The 24,250-nt window shown below is 66.9% G+C and overlaps 1 protein-coding gene across 3 annotated transcripts; it reads left to right on the forward strand.

Moving 5' to 3' along the window:
- The first annotated feature begins 492 nt into the window (after positions 1-492).
- KIF5A (kinesin family member 5A) lies at positions 493-23,122 on the forward strand. Of its 3 annotated transcripts, none has more exons than XM_030007140.1 (30): positions 493-1,231; positions 4,428-4,515; positions 4,977-5,050; positions 5,155-5,259; positions 5,356-5,404; positions 5,641-5,696; positions 5,794-5,881; positions 6,617-6,741; positions 7,130-7,234; positions 7,339-7,487; positions 8,138-8,286; positions 8,374-8,582; positions 8,843-8,911; positions 9,497-9,703; positions 10,867-11,013; positions 11,794-11,982; positions 12,541-12,658; positions 12,747-12,814; positions 13,347-13,453; positions 13,892-13,993; positions 14,820-14,880; positions 14,966-15,037; positions 15,756-15,860; positions 16,097-16,117; positions 19,448-19,664; positions 20,859-20,979; positions 21,409-21,479; positions 21,596-21,623; positions 21,712-21,807; positions 22,536-23,122. In XM_030007140.1, the coding sequence occupies exons 1-29, from the start codon at positions 1,103-1,105 to the stop codon at positions 21,788-21,790; spliced, it is 3,108 nt and encodes a 1,035-aa protein (XP_029863000.1). In that variant the 5' UTR covers positions 493-1,102; the 3' UTR covers positions 21,791-21,807; positions 22,536-23,122. The 3 variants fall into 3 exon arrangements, with proteins under 3 accessions (XP_029863000.1, XP_029862998.1, XP_029863001.1); XM_030007138.1 differs by having other exon boundaries at positions 499-1,231; positions 13,344-13,453; XM_030007141.1 differs by lacking the exon at positions 16,097-16,117 and having other exon boundaries at positions 506-1,231; positions 13,344-13,453.
- The last annotated feature ends 1,128 nt before the right edge of the window (positions 23,123-24,250 follow it).

Genomic DNA, 24,250 nt, shown 5'->3' on the forward strand with positions numbered 1-24,250 from the left:
GGGGGACATGAGTGGGAGACACTGGGGGGGGGGGGGGGCTGCACAACCCCGCTCGTCGGAGTGCCCCCTGGGGGAGCTTCGTGTGGGTAATCCTGCGGGGGTTTGGGGGTCACGGGGGGGGGGGGGCAGGGGGGAAGGTGCCCCCTGACTGCACGTCCCTGCCCCCGCTTGGACCCCCCTGGGCTGGGCCACCAAGGACACGAATGTGCCCGGCCTCAGCGCTGGGGGGGCGGGGGTATGAGTCAGGACTGCTGGCTTCCCGCGTCGGGGAGGGGAGCTAAGCGGGGGGGGGGGGGGGGGGCCTGGCCCTGCGCCGACACCCCCCCCCCCAGACTGGACAGGGTCGCCACCATCCTGCCCCCCCCCCCCCCCCCCGCAATGAATCAGCAATTTGGGGTGACGATTCCCAGAGCCGGGCATCCCCCCCCCGCCCCGCCATCTCCATCCACCTTAAGAGCCGCGGGCAGCTCCACCTTAACGCGGGGGGGGGGGGGGGGGGCGTGTGCTTGCGGGGGGGGCGGCCTCCCCCCCCCCTCCAACACCCGGTACCGGGGCTGCAGTGGCGACAGCAGCGCGGTCACTGGAGCAGGGGGCAGCAGGAGCGCTGCGGAGCATCCCCCCCCCCCGGCGCCGCCCTCCCTCCCGCATCCTGCATCCCTGGGTACCACTCGGCAGCCCTGGGCAGCATCCTGCATCTTTGAGCAGCATCCTGCATCCCTGGGTACCAGCCGGCAGCCCTAGGCAACATCCTGCATCCTCGAGCTGCATCCTGCATCCCTGGGTACCAGCCGGCATCCCTGGGCAGCATCCTGCATCCTAGGGTACCACCCAGCATCCCTGGGCAGCATCCTGCATCCCTGAGCAGCATCCTGCATCCTTGGGTACCACCCAGCATCCCCGGGCAACATCCTGCATCCCTGGGTACCGCTCGACCCTTAGGTTGTAAGCAGCATCCCTGGGTACCACCCGTATCGCCGGGTGACATCCCACACCCTTGGGGACCAGCAGCACCCTTGGGCCCCCGCTACTCCGGCTCCCCTCACCCCCCCAAACTCTTCTCGACGCTCCCACCCCACCGGGCCCCCCCCCCCCGCCCACCGCCATGGCCGAGCCCAGCACCGAGTGCAGCATCAAGGTCCTGTGCCGGTTCCGGCCCCTCAACCCGGCGGAGATTCTGCGGGGGGACAAATTCCTGCCCGTCTTCCAGGGGGACGACAGCGTGGTGGTGGGGGTGAGTGCGGGGGGGGGGGCACAGGCATACCCCCCACCCCCAGCCTTGGGGAGGGGGAGGGGGGCAGGGATGAGGGCATAGCTGGAGGAGCGAGGGGGGGGGGATAGTCAGGTTGAGGGGGTAACAGACCTGGGGGGGGGGTGACAGTCAGCTGGGGGGGGGGAACAGAGCTTGTTTGGGGGGGGGAATCGCCCTGGGTGTGGTCGGTGCCCAAATGGGCCGAGCCCCCCCCCTCCCGGGGCGTTTCCCCTGCCCCCCTCTCCCCCCCGCATGCCCCTCCCTTACCCCCCCCCCCATTCCTTTTCTAAGGTTCCCGGCACTCCCAGTTTCCTCCAGTCTGGCCCAGTGCCGGGGGGGGGGGGGGGGGGGGGGGTGGTGTGTTTACAATGAGCGGAGACGCCCTGACCTCCGGGGGGGGGGCACGATCGGGCCCCGAGGACAGCACGGAGGGGGGGGGGGGGGGTTGCCGCATATCCTCCTCCCCCCCCCCCTCTCTGCGGCCCGGCCCTTTGTTAAGTGGTGAAGCCGGGGGGGGGGCTCAGGGACCGCAGCCAAGAACCCCAATATAACGCCCCCCCATAACCCCCCCCCCCCTTCCTTGCACGGGGCCGTATATGGGGGAGGGGGTGTCTCCAGCCGGGCCTGGGCACCCCGGTCCTGAGGTGGGGGATCCCAGGGAAAGGTGGGGGATCCTTGGGGTGGGGGGGTAGCGGGGTCCCCCCGGGGGTGCAGTGGGGCTGGGGGGTGCGGGGGGGGGGGGGGGGGCTGTGCCGGCTCCGTGGGTGGTGGTGTGTCGCTGTGCGGTTGTGCCGGCGCAATGCGGGGTGTTGCGTGGGACGGTTGTGCTGGGTGGCGGGGGTGGGTGGGGGGGTGGGGGTGAGCGGCGGGGGCTGCGTGGGGTGCTTGTGCGTGGGGGAGGGGGGTGCGTGGGGGGGGGTGCGTGACCGTCAGCGGGCAGGGTGGGGCGGTTGTCCCTGCGCCGTGCTGCGGCGATTGCGGGGGCCCGGGGAGGGGAGGGGGGGGGCGGACTGGTGTCGCCGGCTGTCCCCGTGTCCCTGTGTCCCGGTGTCCGTGTGTCCCCGTGTCCGTGTGTCCCCGTGTCCGCGTGTCCCCGCGGTGGCTGCGGAGGTTCAGCACCGGGGCCTGGACAGCTCCCGGCCGGGGCGGGGGGCGGGAGTGGGCGGGGGAGAACGGGGTGGAGGGGTGTACGGGGCCGGGGCGGGGGTGTATGGGGGTCTATGGGGGTGGAGGGGGGGCTGGGGATGTATGGGGGTGTATGGGGGGGCTGGGGGTCTATGGGGGTCTGTGGGGGCCTATGGGGGTGGAGGGGGGGCTGGGGATGTATGGGGGTCGGAAGTTTATGGGAGTCTATGGGGGGCTTGGGGGGGTCTATGGGGGGGCTGAGGGGCCTATGGGGGTCTATGAGGATCTATGGGGGAGTCTATGGAAGTCTATAGGAGGGCTGAGGGGTCTATGGGGGTCTATCGGGGGTCTATGGGGTGGAGGGGGGGGCTGGGGATGTATGGGGGTGTATGGGGGGCTGGGGCTCTATGGGGGTCTGTGGGCGTCTATGGGGGTGGAGTGGGGGGTGGGGATGTATGGGGGTTGGAGGTGTATGGGAGTCTATGGAGGGCTGGGGGGGATCTGTTGGGGTCTATGGGGGTCTATCGGGAGGCTGAGGGGTCTATGGGGGTCTATGAGGATCTATGGGGGGTCTATGGAAGTCTATAGGAGGGCTTAGGGGTCTATGGGGGCCTGTGGGGGTCTATGGGGTTGGAGGGGGGCAGAGGGGTCTATGGGGGTCTATGAGGATCTATGGGGGGTCTATGGAGGTCTATGGGAGGGCTGAGGGCTCTATGGGGGTCTATGGGGTGGAGGGGGGGGGCTGGGGATGTATGGGGGTTGGAGGTGTATGGGAGTCTATGGAGGCCTGGGGGGATCTGTTGGGGTCTATGGGGGTCTATCGGGGGGCTGAGGGGTCTATGGGGGTCTATGGGGGTCTATGGGGGTGGAGGGGGGGGCTGGGGATGTATGGGGGTTGGAGGTGTATGGGAGTCTCTGGGGGGCTGGGGGGTCTATGGGGGTCTATGGGGGTCTATAGGGGGGCTGAGGGGTCTATGGGGGTCTATGAGGATCTATGGGGGGTCTATGGAGGTCTATGGGAGGGCTGAGGGCTCTATGGGCTTCTATGGGGGGCTGTGGGGGTCTATGGGGGCCTATGGGGGTCTATGGGGGGGCTGACGGTCTATTGGGCTGGCAGGGATGGGGACATATGGGGGTGTATGGGGCTGTATGCTGTGGTTGGAGATCTATGGGCGTCTATGGGTGGTATATGTGGATCTATGGGGGTGTATAGGGGGGCTGGGAGTCTATGGGCCTATGGGGGGGCTGAGGGGTCTATGGGGGTCTATGGAGGTCTATGAGACTCTATGGGAGATCTGGGGATGTATGAGGCTGTATGAGGGACAAGGGGGTCTATGGGGGTGTATGGAGGGGCTGAGGGATTTATGGGGGTGTATGGGGCTGTAAGGCGAGGCTCTGGGTCTATAAGTATGTATAGGGAGCTGAGGGGTCTATGGGGGTGTATGGGGGGAATGGGGGTCTATGGGGGCCTATGGGGGCCTGTAGAGGGGCTGAGGGATCTATGGGGGTGTACGGAGCTATATGGCGAGAGTGTGGGTCCATGAGTATATATGGGGAGCTGAGGGGTTTGTGGGGAGTATATGGGGGTGTGGGGGGGTTGGGGGGATATGGGGATCTATAGGGAGGTTATGGGGGAGTCTATGGAGTTCTGGGGGTCTGTGAGGGTGTATGGAGAGTGTATGGGGGCTGGGGGTCTAGGAGGGTGTATGGGGTCTGAGGGTATGTGGGGGTATATGGAGAGTGTGAAGTCTGGGGGTGTAGGGGGAGTGTATATGGGGGTCTGGGGTAGATGTGGATATTGGGGGGGTCTGGTGGGTGTACGGGGTCTGGAGTACATGGGAGTGTATGGGGCATATATGGGGTTCTGGGGGCATGGGGGGTATGAGGGGATCGGGGCTGTGTGAGAGGCCCCCTGCAACCTCCCGCCTCCCTTACTGGGATTTGCTATAACTTACTGGTCCCCCCACAAGGGGAGACCTGAGGCTGGCACAGCCTCCAGCACCTTGTGGGGGTCCCTTCTGGCCACTGAACCCCATGTCCTTCCCTCCCCCAGGGCAAACCCTATGTCTTTGACCGTGTCTTCCCCCCCAACACCACCCAGGAGCAGGTCTACCATGCCTGCGCCATGCAGATCGTCAAGGGTGAGGGCCGGGGCCTTGGCGGGGGGGCCTCTGGGGCGGGTCCTAGCTGGAGAACCCTACTCTGGGGACACCCAGATCAATGGGGACATTGGAGGGTGCTGGGAGGTGACAGGGGCAGGTTAGGGGGTGACACTGGCAGGGGGAGATGCACAGGGGGTCCCTGGGGGTGTCCAGCAGGTCTTGGGGTCTCTGCAAGACTTTGGGGGTGTCACTGCAATCTCCAGGGGTTCTGGGGGTATCTGTGAAGTCCTTCAGGGTGTTTCAGGGGTCCTTGTGCATCGCTGGGGGTCTTGGAGGTGAGCTCAGGTGCCTAGGGGGGATCAGGGAGTCCTTGAGGATCTCAGGGGAGTCCCTTGGGGTTTGGGGGGGGGTGTCTATGATGTCCCTGAGGGTCCTGGGATTCCTTGGGGGTTCCTGGGAGTCCTGGAGGGGCTTCTGCCCACCCTCACCCCTCCCCACAGATGTGCTGGCTGGGTACAACGGCACCATCTTCGCCTACGGGCAGACGTCATCGGGCAAGACCCACACCATGGAGGTGAGGGGGCCAGGGGAGGCTTTGGGTGGGGGGCAGCATCCCCTGGGCCCTGGCATCCCCCTGGGTGCTCACCCCTCACCCCCTCACTCCCCTGCCACCCCCAGGGCAAGCTGCACGATCCCCAGCAGATGGGCATCATCCCACGCATCGCCCAGGACATCTTCAACCACATCTACGCCATGGATGAGAACCTTGAGTTCCACATCAAGGTGGGGACTGGGAGGGACTGGGAGCACTGGGAGGACTGGGAGGTCGGGTCCTGACCCCCCCCCCCCCCCCCGACACCCCCAATTCCCTCCTACTAGGTTTCTTACTTTGAAATTTATCTGGACAAGATCCGGGACCTGCTCGACAGTGAGTAGGGGAGGGCACTGGGAGATACTGGGTGGGTATTGGGATGCATTGGGGGCACTGAGAAGCTTGGAGGCACTGGGGAGCACTGGGAGGCCCTGGATGGATACTGGGGAGCACTGGGAGTCAGTGGAAGGGTATGAAGGAGCACTGGGAGGCATTGGATGGCAATGGGAACTCCTAGGGTGTGTTGGGGGGTCACCCCCCCCAGCCCCCTCACCCCGTGCCCCCCCCACCAGTGACCAAGACCAACCTGTCAGTGCACGAGGACAAGAACCGGGTTCCCTACGTCAAGGTGAGGAGTGGCTCAGAGGGTGCCTGGGGTGGGGGACCCCAAGCGGCACCCCCAGAGGGGGGGCTGGGGCCTCACCCCCCCCCCCCTGCACCCCCAGGGCTGCACCGAGCGCTTCGTCTCCAGCCCTGAGGAAATTCTGGACGTGATCGACGAGGGGAAATCCAACCGGCATGTGGCTGTCACTAGTGAGTGCCCTGGGGACATGCCGGGGGGGGGGCCAGGCGATGGTGGGGGAGGGCAGAGTGAGGTGGGGGGTCACTGCTGTGCAGGGTACTGTGGGGTGTCTGGGGTGCTGGGGAGTTCTGGGGTACCATGGGAGTCCCTGCGGTGCTGGAGGGGTCATTGAGGCAACATACGGGTCCCTGGGATACTGGGGGGGGGGATCTGGGGCACCGTGGGGGTCCCCAGGGCACCGTGAGGGTCCCTGGGGCATCATGGGGGTCCCTGCAGCCTCATGGGGTCCTTGGGGCATTGTGGGCTCCCTGGGGTGCTGTAGGGCCCCTGGGGTGCTGTAGAGGTCATTGGGCCACCATGGGGGTCCCAGGGGCATTGGGGGGCTCCCTGGGATGCTGTAGGGTCCCTGGGGTGCCGTAGGAGTCATTGGGGTGCCATGGGGATCCCTGGAGTATTGTGGGGGTCCCTGGGGTACTGTAGAGGTCATTGGGTTCCCTGGGACATCATGGGGTTGCTGGGGCATTTTGGGGTCCCTGGGGTTCTGTAGGGTCCCTGGGGTGCTGTAGAGGTCACAGGGCTCCCATGGAGCTCCTGGGGAATCCTGGGGGCCCTGGAGTGCAGTGGGGAACTCCTGGGGGCACTGTGGGGTCTCTGGGGCATTATGGGGTGCTGCAGGGGTCCCGCGGGGGTGCGGGGGTCCCCGGGAGCCGGAGGTGCGGGCGTGCAGCCTCTCCCTGTGCCCGCAGACATGAACGAGCACAGCTCCCGCAGCCACAGCATCTTCCTCATCAACATCAAGCAGGAGAATGTGGAGACGGAGCAGAAGCTCAGCGGGAAGCTCTACCTGGTCGACCTGGCTGGGAGTGAGAAGGTCAGGGGGTCCCCAGCGCTGAGGGACCCTGGGGGGCTTGGGCTGGGTGGGTTCTGGGGTGGGGGGTCATCTTTGGGGGGCCCTGGGCTTGGGTATGTGGGATTGGGGGGTCTCTAGGGGAACTTGGGTGGAGGATGTCCCCAAGGGGGACATTGGGAGGGTGGGGGTCTGTAGGCTGTGGGACACTGGGGTTAGGGGTCTTCAGGCTGGGGTGGGGGTCTTTGGATGAAGGCCCTCTGGATTGGGGATCTCTGGGGGTGTACTAGCTGGTGGCATCCTTGGGTTTGGGGGTCTTGGGGGGGGTTTCTGGGCTGGGGGTGTCGCTGGGGTGGAGGTCTCTGGGGTAGGGGTGGCCCCATGGGGGTCCCTGAGCTGCCTGGCCCCACAGGTCAGCAAGACGGGGGCTGAGGGGGCCGTGCTGGATGAAGCCAAGAACATCAACAAGTCGCTGTCGGCGCTGGGCAACGTCATCTCGGCCCTGGCCGAGGGCACGGTGAGAGCCCACGTGTCCCCCCGCCAGCCCCCCCACCTCTGCTCTGCCCCATGGACCCTGGGGCTTGGGGGGACACCCCGCTGAGCCCCTGTGCCCCCCCACAGAAGGCCTACGTGCCCTACCGGGACAGCAAGATGACACGGATCCTGCAGGACTCGCTGGGGGGGAACTGCCGCACCACCATGTTCATCTGCTGCTCCCCCTCCAGCTACAACGATGCCGAAACCAAGTCCACCCTCATGTTCGGGCAGAGGTAGGGGAGGGGCCGGGGGGTATCGGGGTGGCCCTGCACCCCTCTGCACCCCTCTGGACCTCAGCTGCACCCCAACTTCACCCCATGCACCCGTTGTGTCCCAACTGCATCTCAACTGCACCCCATGTACCTATTGCACCCGAACTGCACTTTAACAACACCCATTGCACCCCAACTTCACCCCATGCACCCACTGCACCCCAACAGCACCCATGGCACCCCAACTTCACCCCATGCACCCGTTGCACCCCAACAGCACCCCAACTGCACCCTTTGCACCCCAACTGCACCCCATGTATCCACTGCAAACCGGCTGCACCCCGACAGCACCCATTGCACCTCAACAGCACCCCATGCTCCTGTTGTACCCCAACTGCACCCCATGGGCTCATTGCACCCTAACTTCACCCCATGCACCCCTTGCACCTCAAGTGCACCCCAAGCACCCATTGCACCCCAACTGCACCCCCCGCAACCCCCGAGGGGGGAAAGGAGGCTGCATTGGGGGTCCCCAGACCTGGGAGGGGAGTGGGGGCAAGGTGGACCCTGAGATGGGTGGGCACCCTCAGGGGGGTCCCTGGGGGAGGCTGCCTGGAAAGGGGGAGCAGGAGGGGTCCCGGTTGAGCGATGTCCCCCCCGTCCCCATCCAGGGCCAAGACTATCAAGAACACGGCGTCGGTGAACCTGGAGCTGACGGCCGAGCAGTGGAAGAAGAAGTACGAGAAGGAGAAGGAGAAGAACAAGGCGCTGAAGGAGACCATCGGGAAGCTGGAGGCCGAGCTGAGCCGCTGGCGGAGCGGTGAGGGGGGACCCTGGCGTGTGGGAGGGGGGGACCCCATCCACCCCGCCCCAGCACTAGATGGGGAAACTGAGGCCGTGTCCCCAGGTGAGGCCGTGCCGGAGACGGAGCAGCTGAGCGGGGCCGAGGCGGAGGCCGGGACAGGCGAGGGGATGGGTGAGGGGACAGGGACAGGACCCTCCGACGAGACCCCCCTCAACGACAACAGCTCCTCCATCGTCATCCACATCTCTGACGAGGAGCGCCGCAAGTACGAGGAGGAGATCCGCAAGCTCTACAAGCAGCTGGATGACAAGGTGGGGACCCCCCCAGACCCCTCCCTGAGTCCTCTGGGGACCCCCAAAGACCCCTCTAGACCTGCCAGGGACCCCCCAGGACCCCTGAGACTCCCCAGGACCCTTGGGGACCTCCTAGGCCCCCCAGCATCCCCCAGGACCCTCAGCATCCCAGGATGCCCAGGATCTCCTGGCAGCCTCCAGAACCCCCCCGAGACCTCCCCGCTTAGCCCCCAGCCCCTTGGGGCTGGCCAGTGCGGACCCTCCTGTCCTCCCCCCAGGACGATGAGATCAACCAGCAGAGCCAAATCATGGAGAAGCTCAAGCAACAGATGCTGGACCAGGAGGAGGTGAGGGCCCCCTCCCCAGCCCCCATGGCCCCCCATCTCCATCTGACTGACCCTGGAATGATCCCCCTGGGCCCCCTCCCAGACACCCTGGGACACACTTGGACCCCCACCCTGATCACTTAGACACCTCCACCTTGAGCACTTGGACCCCCCACTACGACCCCGGGGACCCCCACCCTGACTTCACTGGGACCCATCTGGGACCCCGGCTATGACCCCTGGGACCTTCACCCTGACCCCCTGGATGCCCCTGGGACCCCCTGGATTCCCCTGGGACCCCCGCTATGACCCCCAGGACACCTCTGGGAGCCCCACCCTGACTCCCTGGACCCTTTCACCCTGAACCCCTGGGACCCCTCAACCTGACCCCACCAGGACCCCTCTGGGACCTCCTGGGACCATCTAGGACCCCCACCCTGACTCCCTGGACCCCTCCACCCTGAGTCCCTGGGACCCCCCAACCTGACCCTGCTGGAACCGCTCTGGGACCCCTCTCCAGGACCCCCCTGGTCCCCCCAACCCTGACCCCTGGGACCCCTCTGGGACCCCCCACCCTGACCCCCTGGACCCCTCTGGGCCCCCCAGGTGCTGGCGGCGGCACGGGGGGGTGGGGAGGCGGCGCGGCGGGAGCTGGCGGCACTGCGTGCCGAGCATGGGGCGGCCCGTGCCGAGGTGGCCGAGGTGCTGGCGGCACTGGAGGAGCTGGCGCGCAGCTACGACCGCAAGGCGCAGGAGGCCGAGGACACCGGCCGCCACAACCGCCGGCTGGCCGACGAGCTGGCTCGCACTGAGGTGACCCCCCCGGGACCCCCGCCTGGGACCCCTGGCAGGCACCTAATGGGGATTCCTGACAGGACCCTACTGGGAACCCCCATGGGCACCCAACTGGGATCCCTACTGAGATCCCCCCCCCCTGGGAACCCCAAAGTGGCTCCTCAACTGGGAACCCCACTAGGACCCTACTGGGAACCCCCATGGGCACCCAACTGGGATCCCTACTGAGATCCCCCCCAGGAACCCCAAAGTGGCTCCTCAACTGGGAACCCCACTGGGAAACCTGCTGGTGACCCGCAGTGTCCCACTGGGACCCCCCTGGGAACCTTGTCTGGCAAATGGGACGCAGACTAGGAAACAATAGGGACCCCCATCAGCACCCTAGCTGGGCCCCCCAGAGCCAGGGCCCCTCCAAACTGGGACCCCCACACCAGGACCACACTGGGACCCGCAGCCTCTGAACCAGCAACGCCCAGAGCCCAGACCCCCAGGTCCAAACTGGGACTCCCAGACACAAACTGGGATGCTTTGGGCCAGGGATCCCCTGAAAAAGAAGCCTCAGACCTGGGAGCCCCCTAAACACCAAACCAGACCCCAAAGAGGGGGACCTCCCCCCCTCAAACCAGACCCCAAAGAGGGACCCCCCCCAAACTCACCCCAAAGAGGGGACCCCACCCATGCCTCAAACCAGATCCCAAAGAGGAGACCCCCTGTCCTGAAACCAGACCCCAAAGCGGGGACCCCCCCCATAAAATCAGACCCCAAACAGGGGATGCCCCCCAAACCAGACCCCAAAGAGAGACACCCCCCCCCCAAACCAGACCCCAAAGAGGGGACCCCCACAAACCAGATCCCAAACTGGGAAACTCTCTCCTTAAACTGGGATGCCAGACTGGGGGGACAAGAGCAGCACCCTGTGGGTGGAGCGGGTGAGATCCTGGGATGCTGGGGGAGGTACTGGGGGGTGTCAGGGTGGGGGGTGCTGGTGTGCTGGGTGTGCTGGGGGTGCCAGGGAGGGGGGTACTGGGGCGAAGTGTGCCAGGGGTGCCACGGTGGGGAGTGTCAGGTGGGGTGCTGGGGGTGCCAGGGGTGCTGGGGGGGGTGCTGGGTGTACTGGGTGTGCTAGGTGTGCCAGGGTGGGGGGTACTGGGGGGGGGTGCCAGGCCATGCCGTGCCCGCAGGCGACGACGCTGTCGCTGGAGACGGAGCTGCAGCGGGTGCGGGAGCTGGGGGGGCAGCAGCGCAAGCGGGCGGCCGAGGTGCTCAACGGGCTGATGAAGGACCTGAGCGAGTTCAGCCTCATCGTGGGCAACGGCGAGATCAAGCTGGTGAGGGGGGGGGCACCCCTGGCAGCAGGCTGCGCCCATGGGTGGGGATGTGCCCGTGCCGCGCTGTGCCATGCCAGGCTGCACCCGTGGGGGTGTCATGCCGTGCCTGTGCCGTGCCACACCGTGCCATACCCGTGTGTGCGGCATGTTCGTGCCGTGCTGTGCCCGTGCCATGGCATGCTGTAGCCATGTGTGTGATGTGCCCGTCACGTGCTGTGCCCATGCCATACCCATGGCATGCCAAACCCATGTATGCGCCGTGCCCGTGCCGTGCCGTGCTGTAGCCACATGCCTGATGCGCCTGTGACACGCTGTGCCCGTGCCGTCCCCATGCCGTGCCATATCCATGTGTGTGCTGTGCCTGTGCCATGCCATGCCATACCATACCCGTGTCTGTGCCGTACCCACACTGTGCCATGCCTGTGCTGTGCTGACCCACGTGCCGTCCCCATGCCGTGCCATATCCATGTGTGGTACGTGCCCGTACCACGCCGTGCCGTGCTATACCCACACCATGCCATACTCCGCTGTGCCATGCCATGCCCCTGCCCATGCCATGCCATATCCATGTGTGTGCCATACTCATGCCGTGCCGTACCCATGCCATATCATACTACGCCATGCTGACCCGTGTGCCGTGCCATACCCCTGCATGTGCTGCGTCCATGCCGTGCCATACCCACGTGTGGTACATGCCCGTGCCACGCCATGTCCGTGCTATGCCACACCATACTATGCCATGCCATGCCACGCTGACCCGTGTGCCGTGCCCGTGCCCAGCCGGTGGAGGTGAGCGGGGCCATCGAGGAGGAGTTCACCGTCGCCCGGCTCTACATCAGCAAGATCAAGTCGGAGGTGAAGTCGGTGGTGAAGCGGTGCCGGCAGCTGGAGAACCTGCAGGTGGAGTGCCACCGCAAGATGGAGGTGACCGGGCGCGAGCTTTCCTCCTGCCAGCTCCTCATCTCCCAGGTGGGCTGGGGACCTCCCGGGAGCAATGCCACCGCCGTGGGGACCCTGGGGTTTGGTTGGACTGGGGTTGGGAGTTCCCAGGGTTTGGTGGCCCAAGGGTTTGGTGACCCTGGGGGTTGGTGTCCCTGGGACTTGGTGGCCGAAGAGTTTGGTGGCCCCAAGGCTGGGTGACCTCAGGTTTTGGTGGACCCAGGATTTGGTGATCATGAGGTTTGCTGGCTCCAGGGTTCGGTGGCTGCAAGGTTTGGTGACCCAAGGGTTTGGTGGCTGATGGATTTGGTGACCCCAGATCTTGGTGGCACGGGGATTTGGTGACCCCAGGGTTTGGTGACCCCAGGGTTCAATGTCCCCAGGGTGTTCCCAATGTCCCCTGGGTGTTCCCAGGGTTTGTTGTCCCTGGGGTTTGGTGGCACTGGGACTTGGTGACCCCACGGTTCGATGACCCAGGGGTTTGATGACCCTGTGATTCAGTGACGGGGTGGCCCTGGGGGTGGCGGGGGGGGTGGTAGCCACGTGCCCCCAGCTGGGGGGGGTCAGTGGCTGAGGCTGGTCCCGCAGCACGAGGCGAAGATCCGCTCGCTGACGGAGTACACGCAGACGGTGGAGCTGAAGAAGCGGCACCTGGAAGAGTCGTACGATGCCCTGAGCGAGGAGCTGGCCCGGCTGCAGGCCCAGGGTGAGGGGGGCTGGGGGGGGGGGACGACACAGGGGGGCTTGGGGGGGGTCCCCAGTTTGTCGCCCTCAACGTGAGCTCCGGCCTGCAGAGACGGCGCAGGGGGTGGCCCGGAAGGAGCGGGAGCAGGATGAGACCCAGGACACCGATGAGGTCAAGGTGAGAGGGTGCTGGGGGGGCAAGGTGATGCGAGGAGGGGCAGGGCACCCCTGGGGGGTCACTGGGGGGGTGTCCAGGGTTCCTGAAGGGTGTAGGGGGCCCTGGGGGGGGGGATGGTTTGCAGTTGGGGGTCCTTATGGCACGTGGGGTGTCCTAGAGATGGGGTGGGGGTCCCTGGGGTGCTGGGTGATGCTGGGGGTCTTGGGCGTGCTGGGCATCCACAGGGTGCTGGGGAGGTTGGGATGTGTTGGGGGTCCCTGGGAGGTGCTGGAGGATGCTGGGGGTCCCCAGGAGGTGTTGGGGTCCCAGGGATGCTGGGGGTCCCTGAGAGGTGTGGGGGTCCCAGGGGTGCTGGGCGTCCCTGGGAAGGCGTTGGGGTCCCAAGGGTGCTGGGGTTCCCTGGGAGATGTTGGATTCTAGGGGTGCTGGGGGTCCCTGGGGAGGCGTTGGGGTGCTGGGGGTCCCCGGGAGGAGTTGGGGGCTGGGGATACGGGGGTCCCCGTGCCCGGGCTGAGGACGGCGGGTGCAGAAAGCGCTGGAGCTGCAGCTGGAGAGCCAGCGGGAAGCCCAGCACAAGCAGCTGGCGCGGCTGCGGGACGAGGTCAACGAGAGGCAGAAAACCATCGACGAGCTGCGGGAGTGAGTGGTCCCGGCCCCGGCCCCCTCCCCGTCCCCGTCCCCAACCCCATTGCCGTCCCCATCCCCAAATTTGACCTTGACTCCGATCTCATCCCTGACTCCAACCCCATCGGTGACCCCGTCCCTGTCCCTGACCCTGAAACCGTTCTCGTCCCTGACCCTGACCTCAGCCTTGACCCCATCCCTGTCCCCAACCCTGTCCCCATCCCCAATCCTGACCCCGTCCCCAACCCCGACCCCATCCTTGACCCCCAACCCTGACCCCATCGTCTCCCCAACCCCGACCTTGACCCTGTCCCCGACCCCAGATGACCCCAGCCCCCATCCCTGTCCCCATCCCTGGCTGGATGGGGGGGGGGGGGGGCAGAGACTGTCCCCCCCATGGGTCTGTCTGTCCATCTGTCCCCATGACTGTCCGTCCGTCCGTCCGTCCCGCAGCCTGAACCAGAAGCTGGAGCTGGAGCTGGAGAAGCTGCGTGCGGAGCACGAGGCGCTGCGGAGCGAGGAGCGGGCCAAGGCTGCCCGGCTGCAGGAGCTCACGTGAGACCCCCCCCACATACACATACCCCCCCAGGGGTCCCCTGGACCCCAACCCCTCCCCCCACTGACACCCCTGGGACCCCTCAGAGCCACAACATCCACCTCCATGCCTGGGAGTCCTGGTCCCCCCCCAGGGATGTCCCCCTTGACACCTCCAGGACCCCCCCTCCCATCTCTCCTGGGACCCCCCAACATCACTGGGACCCCACCCCACCCCACAGGGACACCCCCAGGACCCTGCACTACCTCCAGGAGCCCTGGGACCCCCAACACCCCCAGGAGCCTTGGGGACCTCCCCATCACCCCTGGACCCCCCCATCACCCCTGCCCCAGCCCCCCCTCACCCCTGGGACCCCACCACCACCCCTGGGACCCCCAACATCACTGGGACACCACCCTCACACCCAGGAGGACACCCCCCAGGACCCCCTCATCACCCCTGGGACCCCCGACATCACCCTTTGGACCCCCCCCCCCATGAGGACACCCCCCCAGGACCGTGCACCTGCTCCAGAAGCCCTGGGACCCCCAATACCCCCAGGAGCCTTGGGACCCCCCCCAGGATCCTCAACATCACCAGGACCCCCACTCCATGGGGACACCCCTTAAGACCCTGCACCACCTTGGGGTCCCCCCAGCCCCCCCCCCAAAAGACCCCTGAGGCCCCTCCAAGCCCCTAGGAGCCCTCAGCACCCCCCCCCAGCATCCTTGTGCCTCCCCTGAGACCCCCCAACCCCCCCTCCATCCTTGGAGTGACCCCCCCCAACCTTGGGGTGACCCCCCCACACCCCTGGGGTGACCCCCCCCCCCCATATCTCCCCGCCAGATTTCTCTATGAGCGCCACGAGCAGTCCAAGCAGGACCTCAAGGGGCTGGAGGAGACCGTGGTAAGTGGGGGGGGGGGCGTCTGGGGGGAGGTTGGGGGGGTCTGGGGGTCACCCTGCACCCCCTCACCCCTGGCCCCCCCCCCAGGCCCGTGAACTCCAGACCCTCCACAACCTGCGCAAGCTGTTTGTTCAAGACGTCACGACTCGAGTCAAGAAAGTGAGGGGGGGGCGAAATGGGGGGGGGGGCAAAAGGGGGGGTAAAATTGGGGGGGGTGAAAATAGAGAGGGTAAGGGGAGAGAGTGGGGTCAGAGCTGGGAGGGGAAGGGGGGGCTGTAAGGGGAGGGAGGGGGGTCTTGGCCTGGGGGGGTCCAAATGTTGGTTGGGGGTCCCAGCTTAGGTGTGGGGGGGGTCCCAGCTTGGGCATCGTGGGGGGGCCCTGGCTTAGGTTGGGGGGGTCTCAGGCCAGCATCGGGGGGGGTGGCAGCCCGGGTTGGGGTGCCAGGCCAGGTTGGGGGGTGCCAGGCCATGTTGGGGGTGCCAACCTGGATTGGGGGGGTCTGATCCTGGGTTGGGGGGGGTCTGATCCCTGTTTGGGGGGGCTGCCAGCCCAGGTTGGGGGTGTGAACCCAGGTTGGGGGGGTCTGATACCTGTTTGAGGGGGGTGCCAGCCTATGTTGGGGGTGCCAGCCCAGATTGGGGGGGTCTGATTCCTGTTTGGGGGGGGTGCCAGCCCAGGTTGGGGGGGTCTGATTCCTGTTTGGGGGGGGTGCCAGCCCAGGGTGGGGGAACCAGCCTGGTTTGGGGGTACCAACCCGGGTTAGGGGGGGATAATCCCCAGTTGGGGGGTGCCAGCCCAGACTGGGGGGTGCCAGCCCGGGTTGGGGGTGCCAGCCCAGTGGGGGGGGTGTCCCTCCATGCCCCCCCCGCCCCGCAGAGCGCAGAGCTGGAGCCTGAGGACAGTGGGGGGCTGCACTCCCAGAAGCAGAAGATTTCCTTTCTTGAGAACAACCTGGAGCAGCTTACAAAGGTTCACAAACAGGTGGGCGGGGGGGGGCAAAAGGGGGGGCCCCCCCCTCCAGCCCCCCTATATTGCAAGCCACCCCCCCCCTTGGTATCACCCCCCCCCAGCGCCCTGCTCCATCCTGCCCCCCCCTTTCCAACCTGGGGTCCCCCCCCCCCAAAGCCCCTCTGGGGGGGTAGCATGGCGGGGGGGGGGGGCACACGCTGATGCCCGCTCTGTTGCCCCCTCCCTCCCCTTCGCTGCCTCCTCCCTAGCTGGATCTCTGGGTGTCCAAGGTACCGCGACCCCCCCCCCCCCCCCAGCCACCCACACGAGCAGGACATGCGTGGGGGGGTCCCCCACTTCCCCCCCCCCCCCCGGGAAGGATGGATGTGGGGCAGGGGGATAACCCCCCCCGGCCACCCAGAGCCCCCCCAGTTTTGCAGTGGAGGGAGGGGCACTGGCCTGACCAGCACTTTCCTGCCCCCCCCCGCCTGCTGCCCCCCCCTCGCCTGCCTGTGGTGCCCCCCCCAGCTCACTACCTGTGTCCCCCCCCCACTGCATGTGGCCATGGGGGGCTGGGACCCCCCACCAGGCACTTCTGGGGGGCTGGGACACCCCCCCCCTTCCTGACACTGCTGGGGGGGGTGAGGGTGGCCTGGGTGGGTGCTGGTAACCAGTGCTGGGTGCTGGTGGGTGCTGGTGGGGCTGTCGGTGCAGCGGCTGGTGCTGGGGGGGCGCCAGGAGGTACCCCAGTGTGGGCGGGTGTCTCAGGGACAGTGGGTGCTCTGGTGCTAATGGGTGCCCCAGCGCTGGTGGGTGCCCAGTACTGGTGGGTGCCCAGTACTGGTGGGTGCTAATGGGTGCCCCAGTGCCAATGGGTGTCCTGGTGTGGGTGGGTGACTTGGTGCCGGTGGGCGCTCCAGTGCCAGCAGCTGCCCCTGTGCCGACGGGTGCTGGGTGCTTGTTGTGAGTGGGTGCCCGATGCTGATGGGTGCTGGGTGTCACTGGGTGCCTGTTGTGAGTGGGTGCCCGATGCTGATGGGTGCTGGGTGCCCGTTGTGAGTGGGTGCCCAATGCCGCTGGGTGTCACTGCGTGCCCGTTGTGAGTGGGTGCCCCATTGCCATTAGGTGCTGGGTGCCCGTTGTGAGTGGGTGCCCAATGCTGACGGGTGCTGGGTGTTTCTGGGTGCCCAGTGCTGCTGGGTGCCCATTGCGAGTGGGTGCCCATTGCCACTGGGTGTCACTGGGTACCCATTGTGAGTGGGTGCCCAGTGCTGATGGGTGCTGGGTGCCCATTGTGAGTGGGTGCCCAATGCTGATGGGTGCTGGGTGTCCGTTGTGAGTGGGTGTCCAATGCTGACGGGTGCTGAGTGTTGCTGGGTGCCTGTTGTGAGTGGGTGCCCAATGCCGATGGGTGCTGGATGTCAGTGGGTGCCCGTTGTGAGTGGGTGCCCAATGCTGACGGGTGCTGAGTGTTTCTGGGTGCCCAGTGCTGCTGGGTGCCCATGGCGAGTGGGTGCCCAATGCCACTGGGTGTCACTGGGTGCCCGTTGTGAGTGGGTGCCCAGTGCTGATGGATGCTGGGTGCCTGTTGTGAGTGGGTGCCCAATGCTGATGGGTGCTGGGTGTCCGTTGTGAGTGGGTGCCCAATGCTGATGGGTGCTGGGTGTCCGTTGTGAGTGGGTGCCCAATGCTGATGGGTGCTGGGTGTCGCTGGGTGCCTGTTGTGAGTGGGTGCCCAATGCCGCTGGGTGTCACTGGGTGCCCGCCGTGAGTGGGTGCCCCATTGCCATTAGGTGCTGGGTGTCGCTGGGTGCCCGTTGTGAGTGGGTGCCCAATGCTGATGGGTGCTGGATGTCAGCGGGTGCCCGTTGTGAGTGGGTGCCCAATGCTGATGGGTGCTGGGTGTCGCTGGGTGCCCGTTGTGAGTGGGTGCCCAATGCTGATGGGTGCTGGATGTCAGCGGGTGCCCGTTGTGAGTGGGTGCCCAATGCCGATAGGTGCTGGATGTCAGCGGGTGCCCGTTGTGAGTGGGTGCCCAATGCTGATGGGTGCTGGATGTCAGCGGGTGCCCGTTGTGAGTGGGTGCCCAATGCTGATGGGTGCTGGATGTCAGCGGGTGCCCGTTGTGAGTGGGTGCCCAATGCCGATGGGTGCTGGATGTCAGCGGGTGCCCGTTGTGAGTGGGTGCCCGATGCCGATAGGTGCTGGATGTCAGCGGGTGCCCGTTGTGAGTGGGTGCCCAATGCTGATGGGTGCTGGATGTCAGCGGGTGCCCGTTGTGAGTGGGTGCCCAATGCCGATGGGTGCTGGATGTCAGCGGGTGCCCGTTGTGAGTGGGTGCCCAATGCCGATAGGTGCTGGATGTCAGCGGGTGCCCGTTGTGAGTGGGTGCCCAATGCTGATGGGTGCTGGATGTCAGCGGGTGCCCGTTGTGAGTGGGTGCCCAATGCTGATGGGTGCTGGATGTCAGCGGGTGCCCGTTGTGAGTGGGTGCCCAATGCCGATAGGTGCTGGATGTCAGCGGGTGCCCGTTGTGAGTGGGTGCCCAATGCTGATGGGTGCTGGATGTCAGCGGGTGCCCGTTGTGAGTGGGTGCCCAATGCTGATGGGTGCTGGATGTCAGCGGGTGCCCGTTGTGAGTGGGTGCCCAATGCTGACGGGTGCTGAGTGTTGCTGGGTGCCTGTTGTGAGTGGGTGCCCAATGCTGATGGGTGCTGGATGTCAGTGGGTGCCCATTGTGAGTGGGTGCCCATTGTGAGTGGGTGCCCAATGCTGACGGGTGCTGGGTGTCACTGGGTGCCCGTTGTGAGTGGGTGTCCAATGCTGATGGGTGCTGGATGTCAGCGGGTGCCCGTTGTGAGTGGGTGCCCAATGCCGATGGGTGCTGGATGTCAGCGGGTGCCCGTTGTGAGTGGGTGCCCAATGCCGCTGGGTGTCACTGGGTGCCCGTTGTGAGTGGGTGCCCAATGCTGATGGGTGCTGGGTGTCGCTGGGTGCCCATTGTGAGTGGGTGCCCAATACTGATGGGTGCTGGGTGTCGCTGGGTGCCCATTGTGAGTGGGTGCCCAATGCTGATGGGTGCTGGATGTCAGCGGGTGCCCGTTGTGAGTGGGTGCCCAATGCCGCTGGGTGTCACTGGGTGCCTGTTGTGAGTGGGTGCCCAATGCTGATGGGTGCTGGATGTCAGTGGGTGCCCGTTGTGAGTGGGTGCCCAATGCTGACGGGTGCTGGGTGTCGCTGGGTGTCCGTTGTGAGTGGGTGCCCGATGCTGATGGGTGCTGGGTGCCCGTTGTGAGTGGGTGCCCAATGCCGCTGGGTGTCGCTGGGTGCCCGCCGTGAGTGGGTGCCCCATTGCCATTAGGTGCTGGGTGTCGCTGGGTGCCCGCCGTGAGTGGGTGCCCCATTGCCGATGGGTGCCCCGATGCCGGCGGGTGCCTATCGCCGCCGGGTCCCTCTTTGAGTGGGTACACCGGTGCCAGCTGCGGGTGGGTCGCCCCCGTTCCCCCCCCCCCCCCCGCTACCCCGGTATCGACGAACCCCCTCCCCGCCGCCGGCGGTTCCCGACGGGTGCTGTCGGGCGCAGGCAGGCGGGTGGGTGGGCTGACGGGGGGGTCGCGCAGCTGGTCCGTGACAATGCAGACCTGCGCTGCGAGCTTCCGAAGCTGGAGAAACGCTTGCGGGCTACGGCTGGGCGAGTGCAGGCCCTGGAGGGTGCTCTGAGGGAGGCCAAGGAGGGTGCTCGCCTCGACAAGCGTCGCTACCAGCAAGAGGTGGAACGCATCAGGGAGGCCGTCAGGGCCCGGGGGGCCGCCCGCCGCACCCACAGCGCCCACATCGGTAAGGGGGGGGGGGGGGGGGGGGGGCTGGGGTGCAGGGTGGGCACGGGGGAGCTGGGGTGCGGGGGGTGCAGGGGGTGCCTGGGGTGCAGGGTGGGTATGGGGGAGCTGGGGTGCAAGCGTGGGCACGGGTATATGGGGCGCGAGGGGTGCAGGGGGTGTCTGGGGTGCAGGGGTGGGTATGGGGAGAGGGGGTGCGGGGGGGTGCAGGGGGTGTCTGGGGTGCAGGGTGGGTATGGGGGAGCTGGGGTGCAAGGGTGGGCACGGGTATATGGGGCGCGAGGGGTGCAGGGTGGGCACGGGTATATGGGGCGCGAGGGGTGCAGGGGGTGTCTGGGGTGCAGGGTGGGCACGGGTATATGGGGTGCAAGGGGTGCAGGGTGGGCATGGGGAGGGGGGGTGAGAGGTGTAGGGGGTGCAGTGGGTGCCTGGGGTGCAGGGTGGGTATGGGGGAGCTGGGGTGCAAGGGTGGGCACGGGTATATGGGGTGCGGGGGGTGCAGGGGGTGTCTGGGGTGCAGGGTGGGCACGGGGGAACTGGGGTGCGGGGGGTGCAGGGGGTGTCTGGGGTGCAGGGAGGGTATGGGGGAGCTGGGGTGCAAGGGGTGCAGGGGGTGTCTGGGGTGCAGGGTGGGCACGGGGGAACTGGGGTGCGGGGGGTGCAGGGGGTGCCTGGGGTGCAGGGTGGGTATGGGGGAGCTGGGGTGCAAGGGTGGGTATGGGTATATGGGGCGCGAGGGGTGCAGGGTGGGCGTGGGGGGGGGGAGAGCTGTAGGGGGTGCCTGGGGTGCAAGGGTGGGCACAGGTATGTGGGGCGCGAGGGGTGCAGGGTGGGCGTGGGGGGGGGAGAGGTGTAGGGGGTATATGGGGTGCCTGGGGTGCAGGGTGGGTATGGGGGAGCTGGGGTGCGAGGGTGGGCACGGGTATATGGGGCGCGAGGGGTGCAGGGTGGGCGGGGGGAGGGGGGTGAGAGGTGTAGGGGGTGCGAGGGGTGCAGGGTGGGCACGGGGGGGGTGCAGGGGGTGCCTGGGGTGCAGGGTGGGCACAGGCGCCTGGCATGCTCTGGGGTGCACGGGGTGCGCAGGGGCAGGGGAGCCTGGCCCGGGGGGTGGCACAGACATTTGGGGGGGGCACCCCAGGAGACCCCGGGGTGCCAAACAGCACCCCTCAGCCCCCCCCCCCCCCCCCCCCCCCAGCCAAGCCGGTGCGACCAGGGCAGGTGCCAGCGGCGTCACCCACCGGCCTCAGCTACACCAACAGCCTCTTCCAGGGGTACCCCGGGGGGGGCCCCCTGCCCGGCCCCAGCCCCCAGGGCCTGTAAGTAGTGGGGGGGGGACACGGGGGGGCTGGCCATGGCAGGGGGGGCCATGGGGGAGCTCCTGGGGGGAGGGTGGGGAGGGCATGGAGGGGTGCAGGGAGAGATTGGGGGGTGGGCATGGGGGGGGGGGGCATGGGGAGATCCAGGGGGCAAAGAATAGGGGGGCATGGGGGGGTGCAGGGGGGGGCAACAGGGGACAGGGCATGGGGGACCCATGGGATGCTGGGGATAGGGTTGGGGGGGGCACGAGGGGGTGCAGTGACATGGGGGGGGTACAGGGGCTATGGGGGTGGGGGGGGGGCCGGGCACAGGGCTTCTGGGGGGATGGAGGGGTGCAGGGGACGGGGTGTCCCCCCCCCGCAGTGCCAGCAGTGCCCAGGGGGTCTCAAGGCCTCTGTCACCCCCCCATCCTTGCGTGCCCCCCCCAGCTTTGCCAGCGGCCCCACCACGCTCTCCAGCAGCCCCCCGGACACCTACCAGCAGCTCAACGTGGATAATGGTGAGGGGGGGGCCCTGGGAGGGGGTGTGGGGGGGGTCCTCGGTTGTGGAATGGGGGCATGGAGGGGGGGGGTGTCCCCATAACCCCCCCCCTGGAGCTGCTGCTCTTTCTTGCAGGGAACATGACAGATATCAATGATAACAGGTAAGGGGGGGTTGGGGGGGCTGTGGCCAGGGGGGTCTCAGGGCCGGGGGGGGCCAGGCCCGGGCTGACCCCCGTGTCCCCCCCCCAGGAGTGACCTGTCCTGCGCCTGCGAGGCCGAGGAGCAATCCAAGCTCTTCCCCCTGCGCCAGGAGACGGCGGCCAGCTAATGCCCCCCCCCCGCCAGGTACTGGGGGGACCCCCCCCAATTCCTCAGGTGCCCCCGGGGACCCCCACATCACCCCCCCCATGTCTTTTGGGATCCCCCTGCATCCCTTGAGCCCCCCCATCCCCTTGGGACCCCAAATCCCATGTGCCCCCCCCATCCCTTGGGTGCCCCCCCCCATCCCTTGGGTGCCCCCATATCCCTTGGGTCCCCAAATCTCATGTGTGTCCCCCCCCCCAGAGGGCTCCCACCATCCCCTAGGGACCCCCCACATCCCCTGGGAAGCCCCCCACATCCCCCAGACCCCCTCCCCATCTCTTGGGTGCCCCCGAATTCCTACACCCCCCCCAATCCCAGACTCCCCCCACCATCCCATGGGAGCCCCCAAGACCCTGCACACCCCCAGACCCCCCCACATGCCTTGGGTGCCCCCACATCCCTCGGGTCCCCAAATCTCACGTGTGTCCCTCCCCGGAGGGCACCCACCATCCCCTAGGGACCCCCCACATCCCCTGGGCCCCCCCCCTCATCCCATGGGTGCCCCCAAGTCCCTGCCCCCCCCCCCAGCCCCCCCCACATCCCTTGGGTCCCCCCCACCCAGAGCCCTGCAAGTCCTGGGGTCCCCCAACATCCCTCAGGGACCCCGCAGCACCCTGGGGTCCCCCATATCCCTCCGGGACACCCTTGGGGGGGGGTGTCCGTGCCCCCCAACCCCTCCTGTCCGTCCCCCCCCCGTACCCCCCCTCCAGGTCCCACCGGACCCGTCTCCGCTCGCATGTCCCGGTGTCACCTCCGTGTCCTGTGTGCTCGCCGCCACGCTCGCCCCGTCCTGACCCACGGCGGGGGGGGGGGGGCAGTCCCTGGGGGGGGTCTCCCTCCTCAGGACCACCCCCCCCCTCCCGGACCCCCCCCACTCTCCTGGGGGGGGGCCCAGCCGGGGCTGGGGGTGCTGCCCGGGGTCCGCTTCGAGATGCCTTAAGCCGATACCTGGAGGAATGTCTGGGCCCCCCCCACTCCGGCGTCAGCCCCCCCAAGTCGGGGTCAACCCCCCAAAGAGGGGGTCACCCCCCCCGAGGAGGGGGGTGTGTGTCAGCCCCCCCCCCCTCCATCTCCTTGCACCCCCGCCCCCCCCGGGTCCCTTCGCTTGGCACCTCGGCTGTGCCCCCCCCCAACCCACCCAGGGACCCACTGTGCCCCCCCCCCTTCCCCCCGTGTTGGGGGGGGGTCCCTCGGGGCCCAGGCCCCCCCCCCCCCCCGTGTCCCCCCCCCCTCCCCAGCGCTGCACGTCCCGCCCCAGCACCCCTGGGAGCGGCTCAATAAAGGCCAGAGATGCTGAGAGGAGCCTGGGGGGGAATTTGGGGGGAATTTGGGGGGAATTGGGGGCTCGGGGGGGGTCGGGGCAGCCCTGCAGCCTCAGTTTCCCCAGTTGGAGCGGGACCCATGGAGCACACGGCACCGCTATAGGGAACCCGTGGCACCCTATGGGGAAGGGGTGGCACTATGGAGGGAGCGAGCACCCCATGGGGAACACGCGGGCCTGGCTGGAGCAAGCACACGTCCCCTATAGGGGTCACACTCGTCCCCTATAGGCATCCCACACTTGTCCCCTATAGGGATCACATGTCCCCTATGAGCACACATCCCCTATAGGGATCACACACACACAGAGATCCCCTATAGGCATCCCACATGTCCCCTATAGGTAGCCCACATATCTCCTATGTAGACCACACAGACACAGGTCCCCTATAGTGATCCCACACGTTCCCTATAGGGATCCCCCCCCCCCATCCCCTATATGGAGCACACACACACATCCCCTATAGGATCCCACATGTCCCCTATAGGGATCACACCCACACATCCCCTATAGAGATCACCCACCCACACATCCCCTATAGGGGTTCCACACTCATCCCCTATAGGGTTCCCACACTTGTCCCCTATAGGGAGTACACACTTGTCCCCTATAGGCATCCCACACTCATCCCCTATAGGGATCACACACACAGATCCCCTATAGGCATCCCGCACATCCCGTATATGGAGGACACGTCCCCTATAGGACTCACACACACGCACACAGATCCCCTAAAGGCATCCCACATGTCCCCTATAGGTAGCCCACATATCTCCTATGTAGACCACACAGACACAGGTCCCCTATAGTGATCCCACACGTTCCCTATAGGGATCCCCCCCCCCCCATCCCCTATATGGAGCACACACACACATCCCCTATAGGATCCCACATGTCCCCTATAGGGATCACACCCACACATCCCCTATAGAGATCACCCACCCACACATCCCCTATAGGGGTTCCACACTCATCCCCTATAGGGTTCCCACACTTGTCCCCTATAGGGAGTACACACTTGTCCCCTATAGGCATCCCACACTCATCCCCTATAGGGATCACACACACAGATCCCCTATAGGCATCCCGCACATCCCGTATATG

This window comes from Aquila chrysaetos, unplaced genomic scaffold (assembly GCF_900496995.4).
Source record: "Aquila chrysaetos chrysaetos unplaced genomic scaffold, bAquChr1.4, whole genome shotgun sequence".
Lineage (NCBI taxonomy): Eukaryota > Metazoa > Chordata > Aves > Accipitriformes > Accipitridae > Aquila > Aquila chrysaetos.

Bases quoted from the DNA above. Each gene is read 5' to 3' on its own strand.
- KIF5A (XM_030007138.1), top strand. From the start codon at position 1,103: ATGGCCGAGCCCAGCACCGAGTGCAGCATCAAGGTCCTGTGCCGGTTC. The intron at 19,665-20,858 runs GTAAGGGGGGGG...CCCCCCCCCCAG, and splicing joins CACCCACAGCGCCCACATCG to CCAAGCCGGTGCGACCAGGG. The intron at 21,624-21,711 runs GTAAGGGGGGGT...TCCCCCCCCCAG, and splicing joins ACAGATATCAATGATAACAG to GAGTGACCTGTCCTGCGCCT.